At 48.3% G+C, this 22,285-nt stretch overlaps 1 protein-coding gene across 7 annotated transcripts in view; it reads right to left on the minus strand.

The window, feature by feature from the left end:
* Positions 1-22,285, minus strand: part of LOC139363250 (disco-interacting protein 2 homolog C-like) — a 179,438-nt gene that overhangs the window by 45,535 nt on the left and 111,618 nt on the right. The window contains exon 1 of one of the 7 annotated variants that reach the window (XM_071096143.1): positions 9,760-9,782. The exons of the other annotated variants lie outside the window; for them this stretch is intronic. Coding sequence (XP_070952244.1) covers positions 9,760-9,775 — 16 coding nt within the window. The 5' untranslated portion in view covers positions 9,776-9,782. Of the gene's footprint in view, positions 1-9,759; positions 9,783-22,285 lie in introns of those variants that run through there. 7 annotated transcript variants of the gene reach the window in all.

Here is a 22,285-nt window from a genome sequence, read left to right on the forward strand (position 1 = left end):
AAAAACTGATAGCAGTTATGGATCAATTCCCTCATTTCTCACTTGAGCCACACTTCCTGTTTCTGCAAGAACATATCGCTTGGCTAGAAGACACGATGTTGACATTGAAAGGAAAAAGGGGTCTATTAAAGAAGATAACCGGCAAGATGGCCAAATAGGAACAGCTCCAGTCTCCAACTCCCAGCGCGAGCGACACAGAACACCGGTGATTTCTGCATTTTCAACTGAGGTACTGGGTTCATCTCACTGGCGAGTGCCGGATGATCGGTGCTGGTCAGCTGCTGCAGCCCGACCAGCGAGAGCTGAAGCAGGGCGAGGCATTGCCTCACCTGGGAAGCGCAAGGGGGAAGGGAATCCCTTTTCCTAGCCAGGGAAACTGAGACACACAACACCTGGAAAATCGGGTAACTCCCACCCCAATACTGCGCTTTAAGCCAACAGGCACACCAGGAGATCATATCCCACACCTGGCCGGGAGGGTCCCACAGCCACGGAGCCTCCCTCATTGCTAGCACAGCAGTCTGTGATCTACCGGCAAGGCAGCAGCGAGGCTGGGGGAGGGGCGCCCGCCATTGCTGAGGCTTAAGTAGGTAAACAAAGCTGCTGAGAAGCTCGAACTGGGTGGAGCTCACAGCCGCTCAAGGAAATCTGCCTGTCTCTGTAGACTCCACCTCTGGGGACAGGGCAATAACCAACCCAGCCGAAACCTCTGCAGACGCAAACGAACCTGTCTGACAGCTTTGAAGAGAGCAGTGGATCTCCCAACAGGGAGGTGAGATCTGAGAAGGGACAGACTCCCTGCTCAAGTGGGTCCCTGACCCCTGAGTAGCCTAACTGGGAGACATACCCCACTAGGGGCAGTCTGACACCCCACACCTCACAGGGTGGAGTACACCCCTGAGAGGAAGCTTCCAAAGCAAGAATCAGACAGGTACACTCGCTGTTCAGAAATATTCTATCTTCTGCAGCCTCTGCTGCTGATACCCAGGCAAACAGGGTCTGCAGTGGACCTCAAGCAATCTCCAACAGACCTACAGCTGAGGGTCCTGACTGTTAGAAGGAAAACTATCAAACAGGAAGGACACCTACACCAAAACCCCATCAGTACATCACCATCATCAAAGACCAGAGGCAGATAAAACCACAAAGATGGGGAAAAAGCAGGGCAGAAAAGCTGGAAATTCAAAAAATAAGAGTGCATCTCCCCTGGCAAAGGAGCGCAGCTCATCGCCAGCAACGGATCAAAGCTGGATGGAGAATGACTTTGACGAGATGAGAGAAGAAGGCTTCAGTCCATCAAATTTCTCAGAGCTAAAGGAGGAATTACGTACCCAGCGCAAAGAAACTAAAAATCTTGAAAAAAAAGTGGAAGAATTGATGGCTAGAGTAATTAATGCAGAGAAGGTCATAAACGAAATGAAAGAGATGAAAACCATGACACGAGAAATACGTGACAAATATACAAGCTTCAGTAACCGACTCGATCAACTGGAAGAAAGAGTATCTGCGATTGAGGATCAAATGAATGAAATGAAGCGAGAAGAGAAACCAAAAGAAAAAAGAAGAAAAAGAAATGAACAAAGCCTGCAAGAAGTATGGGATTATGTAAAAAGACCAAATCTACGTCTGATTGGGGTGCCTGAAAGTGAGGGGGAGAATGGAACCAAGTTGGAAAACACTCTTCAGGATATCATCCAGGAGAACTTCCCCAACCTAGTAGGGCAGGCCAACATTCAAATCCAGGAAATACAGAGAACGCCACAAAGATACTCCTCGAGAAGAGCAACTCCAAGACACATAATTGCCAGATTCACCAAAGTTGAAATGAAGAAAAAAATCTTAAGGGCAGCCAGAGAGAAAGGTCGGGTTACCCACAAAGGGAAGCCCATCAGACTAACAGCAGATCTCTCGGCAGAAACTCTCCAAGCCAGAAGAGAGTAGGGGCCAATATTCAACATTCTTAAAGAAAAGAATTTTAAACCCAGAATTTCATATCCAGCCAAACTAAGTTTCATAAGTGAAGGAGAAATAAAATCCTTTACAGATAAGCAAATGCTTAGAGATTTTGTCACCACTAGGCCTGCCTTACAAGAGACCCTGAAGGAAGCACTAAACATGGAAAGGAACAACCGGTACCAGCCATTGCAAAAACATGCCAAAATGTAAAGACCATCAAGGCTAGGAAGAAACTGCATCAACTAACGAGCAAAATAACCAGTTAATATCATAATGGCAGGATCAAGTTCACACATAACAATATTAACCTTAAATGTAAATGGACTAAATGCTCCAATTAAAAGACACAGACTGGCAAACTGGATCAAGAGTCAAGACCCATCAGTCTGCTGTATTCAGGAGACCCATCTCACACGCAGAGACATACATAGGCTCAAAATAAAGGGATGGAGGAAGATTTACCAAGCAAATGGAGAACAAAAAAAAAGCGGGGGTTGCAATACTAGTCTCTGATAAAACAGACTTTAAACCATCAAAGATCAAAAGAGACAAAGAAGGCCATTACATAATGGTAAAGGGATCAATTCAACAGGAAGAACTAACTATCCTAAATATATATGCACCCAATACAGGAGCACCCAGATTCATAAAGCAAGTCCTTAGAGACTTACAAAGAGACTTAGACTCCCATACAATAATAATGGGAGACTTCAACACTCCACTGTCAACATTAGACAGATCAACGAGACAGAAAGTTAACAAGGATATCCAGGAATTGAACTCATCTCTGCAGCAAGCAGACCTAATAGACATCTATAGAACTCTCCACCCCAAATCAACAGAATATACATTCTTCTCAGCACCACATCGTACTTACTCCAAAATCGACCACGTAATTGGAAGTAAAGCACTCCTCAGCAAATGTACAAGAACAGAAATTATAACAAACTGTCTATCAGACCACAGTGCAATCAAACTAGAACTCAGGACTAAGAAACTCAATCAAAACCGCTCAACTACATGGAAACTGAACAACCTGCTCCTGAATGACTACTGGGTACATAACGAAATGAAGGCAGAAATAAAGATGTTCTTTGAAACCAATGAGAACAAAGATACAACATACCAGAATCTCTGGGACACATTTAAAGCAGTGTGCAGAGGGAAATTTATAGCACTAAATGCCCACAAGAGAAAGCAGGAAAGATCTAAAACTGACACTCTAACATCGCAATTAAAAGAACTAGAGAAGCAAGAGCAAACACTTTTGAAAGCTAGCAGAAGGCAAGAAATAACTAAGATCAGAGCAGAACTGAAGGAGATAGAGACACAAAAAACTCTCCAAAAAATCAATGAATCCAGGAGTTGGTTTTTTGAAAAGGTCAACCAAATTGACAGACCGCTAGCAAGACTAATAAAGAAGAAAAGAGAGAAGAATCAAATCAACGCAATTAAAAATGATAAAGGGGATATCACCACCGACCCCACAGAAATACAAACTACCACCAGAGAATACTATAAACACCTCTACACAAATAAACTGGAAAATCTAGAAGAAATGGATAATTTCCTGGACACTTACACTCTTCCAAGACTAAACCAGGAAGAAGTTGAATCCCTGAATACACCAATAGTAGGCTCTGAAATTGAGGCAATAATTAATAGCCTACCAACCAAAAAAAGTCCAGGACCAGATGGATTCACAGCTGAATTCTACCAGAGGTACAAGGAGGAGTTGGTACCATTCCTTCTGAAACTATTCCAATGAATAGAAAAAGAGGGAATCCTCCCTAACTCATTTTATGAGGCCAACATCATCCTGATACCAAAGCCTGGCAGAGACACAACAAAAAAAGAGAATTTTAGACCAATATCCCTGATGAACATCGATGCAAAAATCCTCAATAAAATACTGGCAAACCGGATTCAGCAACACATCAAAAAGCTTATCCACCATGATCAAGTGGGCTTCATCCCTGGGATGCAAGGCTGGTTCAACATTCACAAATCAATAAACATAATCCAGCATATAAACAGAACCAAAGACAAGAACCACATGATTATCTCAATAGATGCAGAAAAGGCTTTTGACAAAATTCAACAGCCCTTCATGCTAAAAACGCTCAATAAATTCGGTATTGATGGAACGTACCTCAAAATCATAAGAGCTATTTATGACAAACCCACAGCCAATATCATACTGAATGGGCAAAAACTGGAAAAATTCCCTTTGAAAACTGGCACAAGACAGGGATGCCCTCTCTCACCACTCCTATTCAACATAGTGTTGGAAGTTCTGGCTAGGGCAATCAGGCAAGAGAAAGAAATCAAGGGTATTCAGTTAGGAAAAGAAGAAGTCAAATTGTCCCTGTTTGCAGATGACATGATTGTATATTTAGAAAACCCCATTGTCTCAGCCCAAAATCTCCTTAAGCTGTTAAGCAACTTCAGCAAATTCTCAGGATACAAAATTAATGTGCAAAAATCACAAGCATTCTTATACACCAGTAACAGACAAACAGAGAGCCAAATCAGGAATGAACTTCCATTCACAATTTCTTCAAAGAGAATAAAATACCTAGGAATCCAACTTACAAGGGATGTAAAGGACCTCTTCAAGGAGAACTACAAACCACTGCTCAGTGAAATAAAAGAGGACACAATCAAATGGAAGAACATACCATGCTCATGGATAGGAAGAATCAATATTGTGAAAATGGCCATACTGCCCAAGGTAATTTATAGATTCAATGCCATCCCCATCAAGCTACCAATGAGTTTCTTCACAGAATTGGAAAAAACTGCTTTAAAGTTCATATGGAACCAAAAAAGAGCCCGCATCTCCAAGACAATCCTAAGTCAAAAGAACAAAGCTGGAGGCATCACGCTACCTGACTTCAAACTATACTACAAGGCTACAGTAACCAAAACAGCATGGTACTGGTACCAAAACAGAGATATAGACCAATGGAACAGAACAGAGTCCTCAGAAATAATACCACACACCTACAGCCATCTGATCTTTGACAAACCTGAGAGAAACAAGAAATGGGGAAAGGATTCCCTATTTAATAAATGGTGCTGGGAAAATTGGCTAGCCATAAGTAGAAAGCTGAAACTGGATCCTTTCCTTACTCCTTATATGAAAATTAATTCAAGATGGATTAGAGACTTAAATGTTAGACCTAATACCATAAAAATCCTAGAGGAAAACCTAGGTAGTATCATTCAGTACATAGGCATGGGCAAAGACTTCATGTCTAAAACACCAAAAGCAACGGCAGCAAAAGCCAAAATTGACAAATGGGATCTCATTAAACTAAAGAGCTTCTGCACAGCAAAAGAAACTACCATCAGAGTGAACAGGCAACCTACAGAATGGGAGAACATTTTTGCAATCTACTCATCTGACAAAGGGCTAATATCCAGAACCTACAAAGAACTCAAACAAATTTACAAGAAAAAAACAAACAACCCCATCAAAAAGTGGGCAAAGGATATGAACAGACATTTCTCAAAAGAAGACATTCATACAGCCAACAGACACATGAAAAAATGCTCATCATCACTGGCCATCAGAGAAATGCAAATCAAAACCACAATGAGATACCATCTCACACCAGTTAGAATGGCGATCCTTAAAAAGTCAGGAAACAACAGGTGCTGGAGAGGATGTGGAGAAATAGGAACTCTTTTACACTGTTGGTGGGATTGTAAACTAGTTCAACCATTATGGAAAACAGCATGGCGATTCCTCAAGGATCTAGAACTAGATGTACCATATGACCCAGCCATCCCATTACTGGGTATATACCCAAAGGATTATAAATTATGCTGCTATAAAGACACATGCACACGTATGTTTATTGCAGCACTATTCACAATAGCAAAGACTTGGAATCAACCCAAATGTCCATCAGTGACAGATTGGATTAAGAAAATGTGGCACATATACACCATGGAATACTATGCAGCCATCAAAAAGGATGAGTTTGTGTCCTTTGTAGGGACATGGATGCAGCTGGAAACCATCATTCTTAGCAAACTATCACAAGAACAGAAAACCAAACACCGCATGTTCTCAATCATAGGTGGGAACTGAACAATGAGATCACTTGGACTCAGGAAGGGGAACATCACACACTGGGGCCTATCATGGGGAGGGGGAAGGGGGGAGGGATTGCATTGGGAGTTATACCTGATGTAAATGATGAGTTGATGGGTGCAGCACACCAACATGGCACAAGTATACATATGTAACAAACCTGCATGTTATGCACATGTACCCTACAACTTAAAGTATAATAATAATCAATAAATTTTAAAAAAAAGAAGTTAAAAAAAAAAAAGGAAAAAGGACCTTGTATAAAAATGATGCAGAGAATTCTTCTCAAAGGCCACTGGGACACACACTTTGTTGGTGACCAGCTGTCTACCGTCACGGCAGCGAGACAGACAGAGCTCCACGCGTGAGCAGTCACAGCTCCCGTGACCCACACCAAGACCCCCAGGGTGACGACAGGCCAACCAGCAGCCTTGGAACGTACACTTCCTTCCCGAAATAGCTTCCCGAGAGACAATAAACAGTGATAATTGCAGGCATTTCTATGACTGGGAAGCAAGAAACCCTCCCAGTCCTGTTCCTTCTACACCACATCCAGAACAGGCGTACACCCGGTGTAGAAAGCTCCCAAGGCCTGAACAGATCATTCGATTCTAATTCAGACTGACCTAATCTCTGCAGTGCAGTCCTACAAACAGACTTTCCAAAAGTTACCAAACCACTACCTCAAACCTCATGCTTTCTCTGCTTCGAAAGAGGACATGCGGCTCGGTTTATACGGCCACCAGAACACACACACGGTATTATCTTATTGCCATTCAGTGCCAAGAAGAATCCTGTGGTCTCTCACAGTAAAAACAAAACCACATCCACCACAACCCAGCTTTTCAAGTTGCAGGGAGTTTTACAGCCTCTTTCTATGTCGTCTTCCTTTTTGCCCCAAACTGGATATTCTTTTTACTTTCTCCTTATTTCCTGAATATAATTTGATCAATATAATCAAAGTGCTTGTGTTAGAAGCAACTTTACTTAAAAAGAATTCAAAGAACTACATCAAAATATTAAGAGTAGCCATTTCAGGGTGACAAGAGAACAATATATTGTTTTCATTTTTTGCAATCAGAGGTTACAGTGCTTGATGGAATGAGGCCACGAAGCACACACACCACTGAGTTTCTAACACAGAGCAATCTATGGGGAAGGATGGAGACACAGGAAAGGTTCATTTTAAAGCAATGCAGGCGTTTTTTTCATAAAGGCAAAAGACATTTTTTAAAGTGTTTGCATCATACACAAGTCTGCTAAATTTGGTCAAAAAACAGAGAAAACAGTAACAGAAGAACACTTTAGCCCACAAGGAGACCAGCACACCCAGCTTGAGACCACTCCAGATAAGGAGTGGAGAGTGGTTTCCTCACAGCTGACCCACAGGATCGGGTAACACAAGCAGAAGGGAAACATGGGGACCACAGAGACATCAGACTGTGGACTTCATAGCAAGAGACAGCAACACAAACTAGCGGAGTAATTAAAAACTGTGGTAAAAAGAGGTCCACATTCTATTTTAACCTGAAATCAGTGGCACGGGGACCACCACACCACCCTGCAGTTGCCTCCTCCCTCCCCCACACACAGCAGCCTCCTGGGACAACATCCTACTTCCAACTTGCAGTTGCCTCCCGTCCCACCCCCCCACAGTGGCCCCCTACAATATCATCCTACTTCCACCCTGCAGCTGCCTCCCATCCCCAACACACAGCAGCCTCCTGGGACAACCTCCTACTTGCCGGCCACAGCCTGGAGCCCCCAAAGCATGGAGGGGCTTAGCGAGCCACACAGCATTCCCCCTTCACACCTGGGAAGTCAGCCCCTCACTGAAGTGGGTCCTGCCCCCACCAGCTGTGCACGATCAGAGGTGTGAGGTTATGGACCTGGTCACCAACTGTGCAGAGAGGCGTGAGGTCATGGACCTAGTCACCCGTTGTGCACGATCAGAGGTGTGCAAGGTTCCAGACCTGGTCACCCACTATGCACAATCAGAGGTGTGAGGTGATGGACCCGGTCACCCGCTGGGTATGAATAGAGGTGTGGGTGGTTAGTGACCTGGTCACCAGCTCTGCACAATCAGAGCCATGCGAAGTTGCAGACCTGGTCACCAGCTGCACCCAATCAGAAGCTTTTGAGGTTAGGGACCTGGTCACCTGCTGTGCACAGAAGTGTGAGGTTATGGACCTCGTCACCCGCTGTGCATGATCAGAGGTGGGCCAGGTTAGGGACCATGTGCGTGGTGATGGACCTGATCAGCAGCCAAGACACCTGACGTTTCCAGTGTCATCCCGGCTTCTTTCAAAACTGGAAAAGTCTTCAGATATTTCCCAAAAGCTTGTCCATCTTTGAAAACGATATGCGTGTGCACAGGTGATACCGATGACTGAAGATTGAAGTTTAGAGCATTCCAGCCCCATGCCCATGTCCCATCCCATCTGCGAAAACTTGAGCACAAACGTCTCCCTCTCTGAAGCTCCCTGAACCCTGTGGCAGGCCTGAGACTCAGGTCCAGTGTCCTGTCAGTTACACTGAACAAAATGTAATTCAACACTGGCCATGGGCCCTGTGCTTTAAAAACCACATATAAATCTCCCAAAGAACTACAATCTATGAAAGCTTTCATGGCTAGTATTTTAGGAAGATTGATCAGTCTTGACCTAAATCAAAGCCGACACTGCCCAAATTCACTCTGACCCGAGCTTCGTGCACAGGCAGCCATCGCCTGGCCGTCAGGGTGACCAGCAGCCTGGGCACAGACAGGACCAGCGCCGGTCCCTCCCTGCACCTTAAGGGGGCTTCTGAGCTGCTGTCCATGATCAGTGATGGTGACGCCCAGAGCAGCTTTCCGGGAAAGCAGTAAACCTTTCAGGTCCTCACCTCACGAGGATGGCCATGTATAAATCAACCGCCTTTGTTACTGCCCTGCCATTCTTAAAGAGGGGATGGGTTAAACTTCTTTATCCACATGCCCAACACAAGGCACACCTGCTCCAGCACGAGGCTCATCTACTTAATCCCGGGAAACTCACACAACCCACAATCAGAGGCCGCACACAATCCGAGACTGAGCACAATCAGAGACCACACACAATCAGAGGCCGCGCACAATCAGAGGCCGCGCACAATCCGAGACTGAGCACAATCCGAGACTGAGCACAATCAGAGGCTGCACAGAGACCACACACAATCAGAGACCACACACAGAGACCCACACAATCAGAGGCCACAAAGAGGCCAGAGGTCACAATCAGAGACTATACACAATCACAGGATGTGCACAATCAGAGGCCATGCACAGTCTCTGCAACCTCATCAGAAACTGTTTCTGACCATTCACCTGAGGCCACCAAGTTTAAATGAGAGGCCCAGGTTTTAAAAGACAGCAGGAGTTCTCTGAAGGCAAACTCCGTGCATTCCACCATCAGCACCATTTGTGCCTGTCACGGTCAGGAAGAACCACAACCACGTCTCGGTGCCCTTGCAGTGCAGGGCGCTGCGTTTCTCCCCCTTTCCAAACCCGCGGCGGCTCCTGGCGACCCAGCGCCTCTGCTCAGCCACAGGCCCCCAAGGCCTTCCTCCCTCACCCCACAGGGGAGCTCCCGCAGCCGGGCTATCTGGCTCATCACTCCGATTCAGTCACTTACACCCTCATTCCAGGCTGAAAATCTCTTCTGAAAATATCCAAATCTTACCCACGTCAGGCTCCATCTTTTCCCCAGAGCTCCTCATCCCCTCCAGAGCAGCAGCTCTGGTGCCCGTGCAGCCGGGGCCTGTGGGCAGATCCGTGGGCTCAGAATGCCAAGCCCCTCAGCCCCTCTGTGTGTCCCCTTACTCCCTGCTCCCTGGCGTTAATGCCCTCCGTCTTCGATTTCCTGATAGGCAAAACGGGGTTAATTCTAAGAGTGCTAACCGAACTGGATCACTTAACACCATGTCGGGCCCAGAATACCCCTTGATCAATGACAGGTATTGCTGCGCTGTTACCATTGCGCTGGGTCCAGGTTTCCTGTGAGCCCTTTAGGCTCTTTGCCGTAAAGGCCACTCAATGGTCCTGTCCAAGCCTGTCTGTGGCAGATGGACAGGTGAGTGGCCAATGCACACGTGTGATGCTGAATGGGATCGTGCAAAGCTGGCCCTGCGTATTGTGGTCAACGTAAGAAAAAAGTCGCCCATGCTTGCTTGCTGCTGCCCTGCGGTGTCCAGAAGGAGCCGCTTAAAGGCAACTGCGCCGCACCTACCTTCTTGGAAGGAGACGGCAAGACCAGACTGGCTGGAGCTGGGAAGTTGTGCGCTACAGATCAGGGCTGCGTAACCCAGGGAAGGCATCACTCGAAACACGTGCTGGAGGGCAGCCAATCCGACCCGACCGTCCACCTCCAGGGTCAGCCATGGGGCTCCACTTGATGTGTCATCCTGATCACCCTTCAGAGAGCAAATGAGCCTTTGACTTCAGCTTGTCCTAGGTACAACACCGACTCCCACCTCCCACGTCCTGAACCAGCCTGTTGCGGGGATTGCTGTGGAGGTAGAGGAGCAGGCCCAAGACATCTAGTGGCATTTCCTGGCAAGGACACTCACCATGCTCGACCATAAAACTCGGGTCAACTGGTTTTTCGGAGGGACTGTAATTTACTTGTGGCACGCATGGATACTGATTGACCCAGGGAGGGGCACGGAGGAGGCTGAAGGAAAACCCATGGTGACTGCGCCAGGCATTCCCGCCCACACCGACATCTTCAGACAAGGGCGGCGTCCTAGTCTTACAATCAAACCGAAAGCCCAGAGAAACTAGGGACCTTGTCCAAGACCAGCAACAGGTATGTGGGCAGCTGGGATTCAACTAAGTCCTTTCCTGGATCCATCCGCGCTGCTCCCTGCCCCCACTCCCACCACCCCGCCATGGCCCCCGATACACACAGCAGGTCTGAACATCAGGCACCCCGCACGCAGAGTACGGAGCAGAGCCGGCTTCCGCAGTGGCATCTCACACACATCCCACTCCCCCCTTCTTGCCAAATGCCTCGGGACTCTGTGCGGTCAAGTCTGCAGATGTGGCCTCACTCTGCGCTAGGAGATCTGGGTGGCCGGCAGCGTTTTGCAGAGTGCTCCTCCAGACGGGGCTCGTCGGCTGATCCATGAGACACAGGACACCTGAGAGAAGGGCCGACAAACCCCAGAGTCGCTCCCAACATGGAGAGGACAGGACCACAGCGGGGCTCTCGCAGTCCACGCTTTGGACAGGTCTTGCTGCAAATTGTGGTGCTCGTCAGGCGCGAGGAAGTTTCCCAGGGCAGGAGCTCTAAGTGACACAGCAAAAGCGACACAGGCGATGCAGCAGGACGTACTTCAACTCAGGGCTCAGGAACCACGGGGTGCAGCGCGGCCTGCAGCAAACCAGACACATCAGAAGCCAATGTCCCACCTTTTACATTCAGTGACATTGAACGGAGGGAGTTATCTGTAGCAATGGTCCTCCTGGGGGACCCGTACAGCACGCATGACCACCGACACTGACCACGAGTCCTTCCTAGGTCCTGGGGGCTACCCCACTTTACACGCACGGTTCCATGCACAAATCTATGCGTGGCAGTTGTTAGCCCCAGCTTAGAGATGAGGAAAACGCTGCTGGAAAAGCTAAGTGAGAAAATCAGACTTCAGCACACCTGCCATCTCCAAGACCACTACTACTCTATGTGCTAGGGTCTCAAGGGTTGGGTGTGTGGCATTTTAAGTGACTAATCATAGGTGGTTTTCTTCTCTCCTACACCTGTTTAGCCTGAACGTGCACGTACATGCTCTGCTGCAGGTGCACTGCCGTATGTAGACCAGCAATGCTCTTTCCTGCCTCGGGTTCTCGTCACTGCCTTCCGGAAAATCTCACCTGCTTTACAGCCAAGCCAGGTAGGCCTGGTCAGCCGCACAGTGAAACTCCTGCAGTGTCAGAGCTAAGTGCTGGCTGAGACTTTAACAGCGAAGACAGTGGAGTAATGGGGATAAACTGAGCAAAACTGTATTGTAACGCAGATGAACGTCTAGAAGCAAAAGAAGCTGACACCCCTAAGACAGCAGGCGACTGTCTCTCACTATGATGTTAATAGCAGCTTGCTGTTTCCAGTGTCTCCGTGTGCCAGGGTTTCCAGTCAGCGTTTGTGTTTATCTGCTCTTGGGCTACCTAATCAAACCTCTGCAGAGATCAGGGATATCTAAATTGACCCAGTATCTGCAGGCTGGCTGCTCAGAGGCCGTGGTGTGGAACGGCCAGGACATCGCTTAGTCATACGGGGCACAAGCACGTCACTTGCCACTCCTGTCTTTCTATTTCATCAAACCCTCTTTTCTCCTGAATATTGACCATAGCAAAGTCATTAGCCTTCGAGATGCATTTGAAACATCAACTTGCTTTGTTCAAGAGGTTTAAGACGCACGTAAGTCTTTCTTGCCATGCTCAACACACACAGCCGGCCATTTCTGAAGTCAGTGTTTCTGGAACAAAAGCCTTGGCCTGCCCCAGTGAACATTCACAATGAGCACACTGTCACAAGGCTGCTTGGCCAACCAGCAGGGGGCAGGAGAGAGCTGCAGGGACCACGTGGGGTCCCTGCAAAGGTGCCTCACTCCCTCAAATCAAGAGCGGTGCCTCCTGCCAATCCAGCGGCTTCCTCCAAGGGGAAGAGGCCTCTTCAGCTGCTACTGCACTGATTTCAGACGGCTCAGCCAATGGGGCAACAGATTCAACAGAGTCCCATGTTGTTTAAGGAAAACTTCTGTTACCAGGCAACCTTAGTACCATATTCAACGTAAAATAACCAACAACATTGTTTCCAAAACAACATGCTACTAGTGCCTTATCCTTCAATGCTGCTTAAACACGGAAAAGTATGAGGAAAAAAGAGCATGGCACTTACTTCTTAAAAAATAACCCCTCTTCCAGGTTCATTTTACCCCTATCATAAAGACTTAGAACTGTGGATTCCCTACAGGAATGTGGAGTGGGGTTGGATCCCCACACTGACCCAGACCCACCCCAGGTCAGTCATCCCCCCACCACGGGGTTCACACCTCTCCAGGCCCTGTCACCTCATCAAGGAAAGGTGGCGTCTCTGAGCTCTCTTCGCAGGAAGCACCCGAACGGGAGCTAGAGACAGACACACCCACAACTACTTCGAAATCCTAAACATATTTAAGGACTTCATTATTAGTTTTTTAAAACTGTAAGAACAAAGTGACCCTGGTTTTAACCTCTCTGCCACAATAACACCGTGTACATCTGTCTTTTGCTATTTGTTCCTTCTCCAGCAGCTGCTGCCTGGCTGGCCGACTGCAGAAGAACAGCCTCTGGTACTCCCGGGAAGCCCTCAGTAAAAGCGTGAACACCACGATCACGTCTCAGGACGCCGCACATGTTAGGGTCGCCCACAGACCGCCATTCCCAGTGCCTAGAAGGCACTGAACGGGCCTCCTGCTCTTTGTAAATGTCAACTTTCCTAAGCTAAGTTGTGTTGAAAATTTTTAACTGCAGTCCACACGTACTTCTTTGTGTCTTGTTTTTATCCTAGAGGAATACTTTTATGGAAAATTAAGCTTGCAAGGTTGAAGGATTTTCTGAAAGTCGACTCCTAATCCTGGAAGAAAAAAAAAATGGGCCAAATGTGGTGCTCACGCCTGTAATCCCAGCAGTTTCGGAGGTTAAGGCCAGGAGATTGCTTGAGCCCAGGAGCTCGAGACCAGCCTGGAAAACATGGCAAAACCCTGTCTCTACTAAAAATACCAATAATAATAATAATAAAGCTGGGCATGGTGACGTGTGTCTACTCACAGCAACTCAGGAAGCTGAGGTGGGAAGATCACCTGAGCCCAGGAGGTGAAGGCTGCAGTCAGCCCAGATTTGCATCACTGCACTCCAGCTTGGGCGACAGAGTGAGACACCGTCTCGAAAAAACAAAAAGCAAAAACAACTGTATAAATCAATATAGAAGGGAGCTGGCCAGGCGCAGTGGCTCACGCCTGTAATCCCAGCAATTGGGAGGTCGAGGTGGGCAGATCACCTGAGGTCAGGAGTTTGAGACCAGCCTGGACACTATGGCAAAACCCCATCTCTAATAAAAATACAAAAATTAGCGGGGCATGGTGGTGGGTACCTGTAATCCCAACTACTGGGGAGGCTGAGGCAGGAGAATCACTTCAACCCTGGAGGCGGAAGTTGCAGTGGGCCGAGACAGCATCACTGCACTCCAGCCTGGGCAACAAGAGCGAGAGTCCACTTCAAAAAATAAAAATAAAAATGAAGGGAGTTAATGTTTTTCATTTAAAGGAAGAGAGAAGAACATTCAGTATTTATACCTCTCAAGCACACATCTCCAGTGGTGTCCTAAAGTATTCAAGATACACTTTCCTACAAATATAGCTCAAAACTACTCACCAAGTTACATGCTAAAAGCACATGCATTGTAAGAATGCTACATTATATTTTTTGAGCATCTGTATCCAATATTTTAGCATACTGGCAGTTTTCCCTTCAGGTGCTGTATGCCTAAATTATTACATGTTTAGTCCTTCATTTTAGAATTTATGACTATTATGCTTTAGGCAATAAACATAAGCTACTAAATTAATGACTTAGGGGAAAAGTTACTAAGTTAACTTGGAAGTTAAACTTTGCAAACTGAATTTCTTGGACCTCATTCAAGCTAGATGATCAGTTTTTTAAATTGTTTCTTGTGTGTTTCCCTCGAGGATGGAAATAGCTTCACTCTCATCCACTGTGCACACTGCAGCCCACGCCTCTCGTCCACCGCACCACACTGCAGCCTGCAATTCACCCTGTACCAGGCTTTCCACACCGTACCTGAAAGTCACTAAGTATAACCAAGAAGGAAATGAAAAGCAGATAAATGACCGCCACCCCTACATCCAGCATGCAAATGTTAAACATTCATCAAAGTAAAACCAAAAACCCACGTTAGCTCATGATTGTAACTGGTAGAGTTATGTGCATGGCAATTTAAAAAGTCTAGTTAAGTAAAAACCTAATTGAGACTCTCAAGAAAGACATCTGCAAAGATTGACAGTGAGGAGAGGACTTCACTCTGCATCCAGCCTGTTCTGGAAGCCACGGCCAAATGCCAGGTTGTATAGATCCGAAAAGCAGGAAAAAACAAGTGTTGAAAGGTGTACAGTCTCAGCAATGTACAAATTCGATGTAGGATGCTCAGAAACCTTGAATTTCCAATCAGGAAACAGCAACATGAGCAAGTTTCCCAGCAGTGCCCACTTTCTACCTACGGCACGTGTAACAGTTACGCTGGCCACCTCCGGGGGGACAGAGGCTTCCTGGTCACATTCGCTCTGGCAGCCACACAGCTGGCCCCGCCAAACACCTGTCTAATACTGAGGAACCACTCTCTCCCTGGGCTTTGCTCACTCTAGCCAGGAGAGCATATTTACAGAGTACTTTACTGAGTCCTCGTTCAATGCGTCAAGCTTGTTGAAGGCAGGGCAACCCCATTCCTGGCCCAATTAAGTGAACTGAGCAGAGCAAATGCCTCCAGTTGGACGGCACTCAGTCATGACAGCAGTGGCCACTGTTCACAGGGCGCTGGCTTCATGCCGAAAACAGTTACAAGCGTCTTCTCTCTGTCCGAGGAATGTGCACTGCAACCCTGTGGGGCCGTTTGCAACGTCCACCAGAGTTCTGAGGCAGCCAAGTCCAGGCTGTCCGTGGGCCTCGCCACGTGGCCGTCCACATCCCCTGCAGATCAGACCTCACTGCAGGGATCACATGCTTCCTTCACCACCTCCTCCTGGCCCCTGACATCAACCCTCACCACTGCTGCCAACACTTGATTTTCTTATGGCTCCTGAGGGGCCTGTTCTGCCCTTCCCTGCTCCCTGCGTCCGGCTTGGAGGGTGCCCACATCAACGCCAACGCTCATGTAATCACCAACCTTTCCACGGGGCTTGATGCCTAGGAGTCTCAATATCAGAAAGTCAGATTCCTGTGCTTGTTGGAGAATTTCTTCCCATTGTACAAGTGAAGGAGATAAAATTCTAGGTGCCTGCAATAACCTCATTTCCACAACGAAGCAACTTCAGTAGTAGCACAAAACAAACAAACAAAAAAAAAAGTTTTTTTTAAACTTCTTTTATACAAGCTAAATACAATTTAATTTTTACATCCACGTTCTCATCAGCTCCCACCTGGTGAGCAGGCAAATAGTAATTTTCAAAGAAACAAATTGTTGCATAATTTTAACACTTAGCATTATCACTATTAAGCAAGAATTATCCCAAAAATACATGATGATCTTGTTCTCACGTTCAAAAATTGATTGTCACACAGTGAAATAACACTTAATGCAAAGGAAAGTTTCTTTTCAGGTATCTGTCCTGGAAAAGAAAAAAAAAAAGATTTCTGGCAAAGAGATAAACATTAATTATGTAACAATCCAAAATGCCTCTGGGAAAAATGATGTCATCCAATTAGTTCTTTGAAGTGTTACAAATGCAGCTGAGTTTTAATAGTAATTTCTCCATAATTATCAAAAGAGTCTTTAAAAATCTTAGTGCTGAAATAACTATAAATGGATATAATACGCAAAGCAGAAGAGTTAACATTTGGGGTAGATTTTGGCCCATATTTTTAACATATGCATAGTTATTCACCTAGTTGAAGCTTATCCCTCTCCTCCTAGGCTCTTCAAGACTGATTTTGAAACATAGACTGGCTTTTGCTACATGAAGACAGCTTTAAAAGATGTCAGGATCAGGCCGGGCACAGTGGCTCAAGCCTGTAATCCCAGTATTTTAGGAGGGCAAGGTGGGCCGATCATTTGAGGCAAGGAGTTCGAGACCAGCCTGACCAATATGGCAAAACCCAGCCTATATTAAATATTTTTGTAATTAGCCAAGCGTGGTGGCACACACCTATAATCCCAGCTACTTGGGAGGCTGAGGCAGGGAGAACTGCTTGAAGCCAGGAGGCGGAGGTTGCAGTGAGCCAAGATCGCACCACTGCACTCCAGCTTGGGCGACAAAGAGAGACGGTCTCAAACTAGAACTTAGCCCTCAGGAAAAGCATTGAGCACCCCCCACCCAAACCAACCCAAGGAATCACATGGCAATGGTTATCATCTGATTTCGACAAATAAAGTTCTGTTCTCCCCTCTGAACACAATGGTAAACACCTGCCATCAGCCCACAGAAACTCCCAGGACCCAGTAACACTGGACTAGCAAGATCAATGGGCCACGTATGCAGGGTTCAGCAGCAGAAAGTGATGGCACCGAGAATGGTGTGTGCTCAAACCAGATTCCTTGCTTTCGGGGTGAAGGGGCTTCCCGGGAAAATCTAGTCCAGTGGGATGGTTTCCACTTCCACCATGAGGAGGAAATGGGGGGTTTCCTGAGGGCACTGACAGGACCTGGGTCTCTGCCCCTTTGTCCTCTGTCCTGTTATGGGATGAGGGTGGGCTGAAGGCAGGTTTCCCCTACATCTTCCGGGCAGGAGAGATGGAGCTGACAAGTGGACGACGCTATTTCCAAAACATTCCCATGTTTATAACCTGTTATCAACCTGTTTTCCCTGGAAATCAGTGAAGCAGCATCATTGACTCTCTTCCTTTAGGGACAACCCGGTGTTATGGGAGGCAGGAGACGACATGCGAGCTGGTCTGAGTCAGTCACTTGTGTCTGGTCCCCAGCGTGCTCATCTATCAAATGGGCGGCCCCACAGACCAGTGACTTTGAACCAGAGTTCCATGGAGGTTGCCCAAGGACAGGGAGGGGGAAGAGGGGGAAGAGGAGGGAGGGGGAAGAGGAGGGAGGGGGAAGAGGAGGGAGGAGGAAGAGGAGGGAGAAAGGAAGGAAGAAGGGGAGGAAGGAAGGAAGGAAGAAGGGGAGGAAGGAAGGAAGAAGGGGAGGAAGGAAGGAAGAAGGGGAGGAGGGAAGGAAGAAGGGGAGAGGAAGGAAGGAAGAAGGGGAGAGGAAGGAAGGAAGAAGGGAAGGGGAAGGAAGAAGGGGAGGGGGCGGAAGAGAAGTGTGGAGGGAGGAGTGTGGAGGGAGGAGTGTGGAGGGAGGAGTGTGGAGGGAGGAGTGTGGAGGGAGGAGTGTGGAGGGAGGAGTGTGGAGGGAGCACTGTGGAGGGACCACTGTGGAGGGAGCAGTGTGGAAGGAGGAGCAGAAGGGGGGTTCTCTGAGGAGGAGGGCCAAGTTTTTGAGGTGTCTTGGAGTCAGAGGTGGCAGTGGCTTGGGCTCTAGGCCCTCTGTTGCATAGTTTTAGGCTTTAACTATTTATATTTGTGGACTCTTTAAAAGATTTAATTTGAAGGAAACCGGAGTTGGGGATACCTTGCTTCTAAAACACAATTTCTCAAGCCTGAGACTAAGTGCTAGGCATTGCTCATTCTGTTACAATCATTTCCTCCTATTTAAAATCAGCCACACACCCCCAATATCCCTTCAGGGCAAACACCTTTTCCGAGGATCTCAAACAGCAGAGCGAGCGACCCGTGACCTCAGCCGTGGGCACGAGGAGCGAAGAGGAGACGTGTGGAGAGGGCTGCTGATGACATGAGAGGTAGAGGCCGGGCATCTCCCTGCAGGGGCTGTCCTCCTCCAGGCCTAAAGGACATCCTCGACTCTGGGGTGAACAAGCAGCACAAACTATCAACACTTATTCCAAAAGAACAGGAAGAAAATTCAAACGAAGTTAATACAGTTACCCCAACACAACACTGCAGCAGCCCAGAAACAGGAGGGCCATTGGGCCTGAGGTGGGCGGTTCCAATAGCAGGACAGCGACGTTGGCATTAGGGCTTTTCGGCAAAGAAAAAAAAAAAAAAAAGACACAAAAGGTAACATAGGCCACCCATTATTTCCTGCCAGTGGAAAGACACCCACAGGCCCCCAGATGCCAACGGCCCCTTGGGAACGAGCTCACGCAGCACTTCAGGTCTTCACACGAGCAGGCACGTGGTGTCCTCAGTACCCCCGCCTGTGACACACACACCACACTTGACTCCCATACCTGAGGGTCCAGGGGAATGGCGGGAAGTTCTCAGGGGACCGGGCATCCTGTGAGGACACTGCATGACTATGTACCTCAGAGGGGTCCCCGGGCAGCTGCTCTCTCTCTCCAAAGGATGAACTGGATCCTGACCACACCCAGATTGTGCTGGCCTCCAAGCCGAGCGCCAACATCTCACATCCAAAGGGATGCACAGATGTCTGCTGCACGTGGAGCCCAAGTCCCTCGCAGAGCTCAGGACGAACCCAGTGTCCAGGCCTGGGGCCGTCACCAGCCAGGAGAGGTGTCCGGGGCACTTCCCAGCGATGGCTACAAGAAGAAACAACTCAGGACAAAGACAGTGTCCAGGCCCAGGGCCGTCACCAGCCAGGAGAGGCGTCTGGGGCATTTCCCAGCGATGGCCATGGGAAGTAACAACTCAGGCCCATCAGGGCTTCCTCATTATGCGGGTGTTAGAAGTAGAGACAGAGGTCCAGGTCTAGTGGCACAAACAGCGACGGATCCATGGAAATGCGGGCGTGGCCCCTCCATCCCAACAGCCTGCATGGCTACTCCATTCTGCTCCCATCACACACATCCCCACACAGCCAAGCCCCTTCTCCTTTCCCCCACTGGATTCATTAAATCAAACCTCGCTGTCCTTGGCAAATGTACCATTAATTTACTTACTGCTCAGTAAAAAAGCACACTTCCAGTTAACATGACACCCCCGCTACAATAGAACAGCCTTAATTCAGACATGACGCAGAGGAACAAAGGGAGGAGGGGTCGAGGGCCGTCCTGGAATCGGCAGCTGTTTTCTGGGGAAAGTCTCCCTCCCACCCGAGCCTGACACTCGTGCCACACTATCCCCATGGTGTCTGAAAACTCCATGAAGACAGGGTCACTCTGACCCCTTCGCACCCACAATGCCAAAGAGGAGCAGGTGTTCAGGAAAAGTCTCCTGCTAGTGCTGAAGACAGGAATAATCCCTCGTGGTGCCCAGAATGTCAGGAGAAAACAAGGCACCATGTGGACGCCTTCCAGGTGAATTCTGGAATGACTCTGCCGAATGCCAGTCATCCTTTTACAGAACAAAACCAATACCGGAAAACATGTGTCGCCAGCAGAGAGATGGTCCTTTTGATGGCTTACAAACACACCTACGTTACGCTGAATTTATCTCAAGCCACCCTCTCTGTGCTAATGTAAAAAGTCTCCTTTATTAACAAGTAGCCTTTTTCATCTGGTGCTTTATTAACAAGCAAGACGGTCCTGTAACACTCAGGCATTGTTGAAAACGTCAAATGGAAGCCTAGAATCCTCTTCCGTGCAGCTTCACTGCAAAGTATTTTGACGTGAGCCAAATCGTGCTATTCCTACATCTCCACAGGAAACTCAAGGCTTCATCAAGGAAACGCAGCATCATTTCTGCTAGGCACAGAAATTGGTGGGGTGGGCATGGGGTTGAGGGAACATTACATAGAAAGCACAACGCGATAATCACCTGTATGAGAGCCACACTGGCCGGCAAGCCCCGGTCGGCTCGGTCTCTACACAGTCACAGACGTGAGGCCTGGAGGGCAGACACCTGGCACTGCTGACTACCCCAAGGTCGTGGCCTCTGCCCCTTCTCTGCTGCTCATCAGTTCCAAGCTTCTGGCAACACCACCTGCTGCCCCCACTGCTTCATCGACTCTTCGTGAAAAGCAAATGTTGCCAGGATAGCTTATGAGTACATTTGCCAGGAAAGCAGCTCCGATTGACGCTGAAACCCCGTTCTCACACCCCTGGCAGCTCCCTTGCTCCCGATGTGTACATGCTTGCAGCTCTGACCTTGCTCAGTGTCCACACAGGCTCTGTCCACTGGAGAGCCAAAGGCAGACTCGATGTTGAGTCAGAAATACACAAAGAGGGTGAACGTTACGAACTGCCTGCCTGCCCCCCAAAACACAGGTTGAAATCCTCACCCTCAATGTGATGCTGTCAGGTGGTCTTTGGGAGGTAATGAGTTCCCGAGGCTGGAGGCCCTTGAATGGGATTTGTGCCTCAGAAAGGGGCCCAGCAAATCCCTCACCCTCCCATTGTGTCAGGGCCAGAGAGAAGGTGTGTGCCAACCAGGAAAGAGCCCACACCAGAATTCACCCGTGCGGCACCCTGATCCTGCCTTCCAGCCTCTAGAACTGTGAGAAACAAATTCCTGTTGTTCATAAGCCACTCAGTCAATGGTGTTTCATTACTGCAGCCTGAGCTGCCTGAGATGATGATGCTTACCGCCCTACAGAAACGGCTACTCCCCTCTCCCAGAAAGAGGGGTTTAATTAAAATCCCTGTCTCTCCTCGCGGCCACCACAGATCTCACTCCCCCACCCTGTAAGCCAGCAATTGTTAGGATTAAAGGAAAATGAGGATTGTTTTAGACCAGCCCCTCCATATCGGTCTGAAGCCTGTAACTTTGCCCAGTTCCACGGTGGCCGTGTCACTGCATTGCCTATGTCAGCTCTGTATCTGCACTGGGTCCCAGGCTCTGCACAGACTCCTCTAGCTGCCCATCAGCACAGCCATTTCCCCTTCTGCTTTGCAGGTTGTCCTTCAATATCCAACCCCCACCCCTCTGCAACCCAAGGCCTTCCGATCCAGGCATTCGGGGTGGGCTTAGCCATGTACTGCAGTCCTTGACTCAAGTAAACCAGGCCCAAGGCGTTGGCACCAATGATCTACTGGCTGTGGGGTCTGCACAGCTACTAGCTGCCCCAGCCACACCAGGGCCCGGGAGGGGAGGCAGAGGAACCCGTGAAGTTGCCAACAGCCATATGGGAACAGGGGCCCCTGGGATGAGGAGGATGCCATGGAAGGAAATTCAGAGAAAGAAAGAGCCCCAAGGCTGGACGGGTCATGCCCAAAGCCTACACTGCTGAATTTTCCAGGTTTCTGAACTCAATCGCTGACCCACACAGCACATGTTTCCTGAGTGCTGACCCCGCGTGCCATTGGATACGGCAATAAAGTAGGACCCCCACCCACCCCTTCCCCGACACATACACAGGGCCTCCGTCCTGGCGGGAAATCAGGCCTGGGGGCCCAGTTGGCACCGCGAGCCAGGGAAGGGGGCCATTTCAGACGGACAGTGGGTGCAGCCTTGCCAAAGCCCAGCAGTCACCTGCACTGCCACAGCCAGGCTGAGTCCAGATCAGCCGCACAGAAACCTGACCCTCT

This window comes from Macaca nemestrina, chromosome 5 (genome assembly GCF_043159975.1).
Source record: "Macaca nemestrina isolate mMacNem1 chromosome 5, mMacNem.hap1, whole genome shotgun sequence".
NCBI classification, from domain to species: Eukaryota; Metazoa; Chordata; class Mammalia; order Primates; family Cercopithecidae; genus Macaca; species Macaca nemestrina.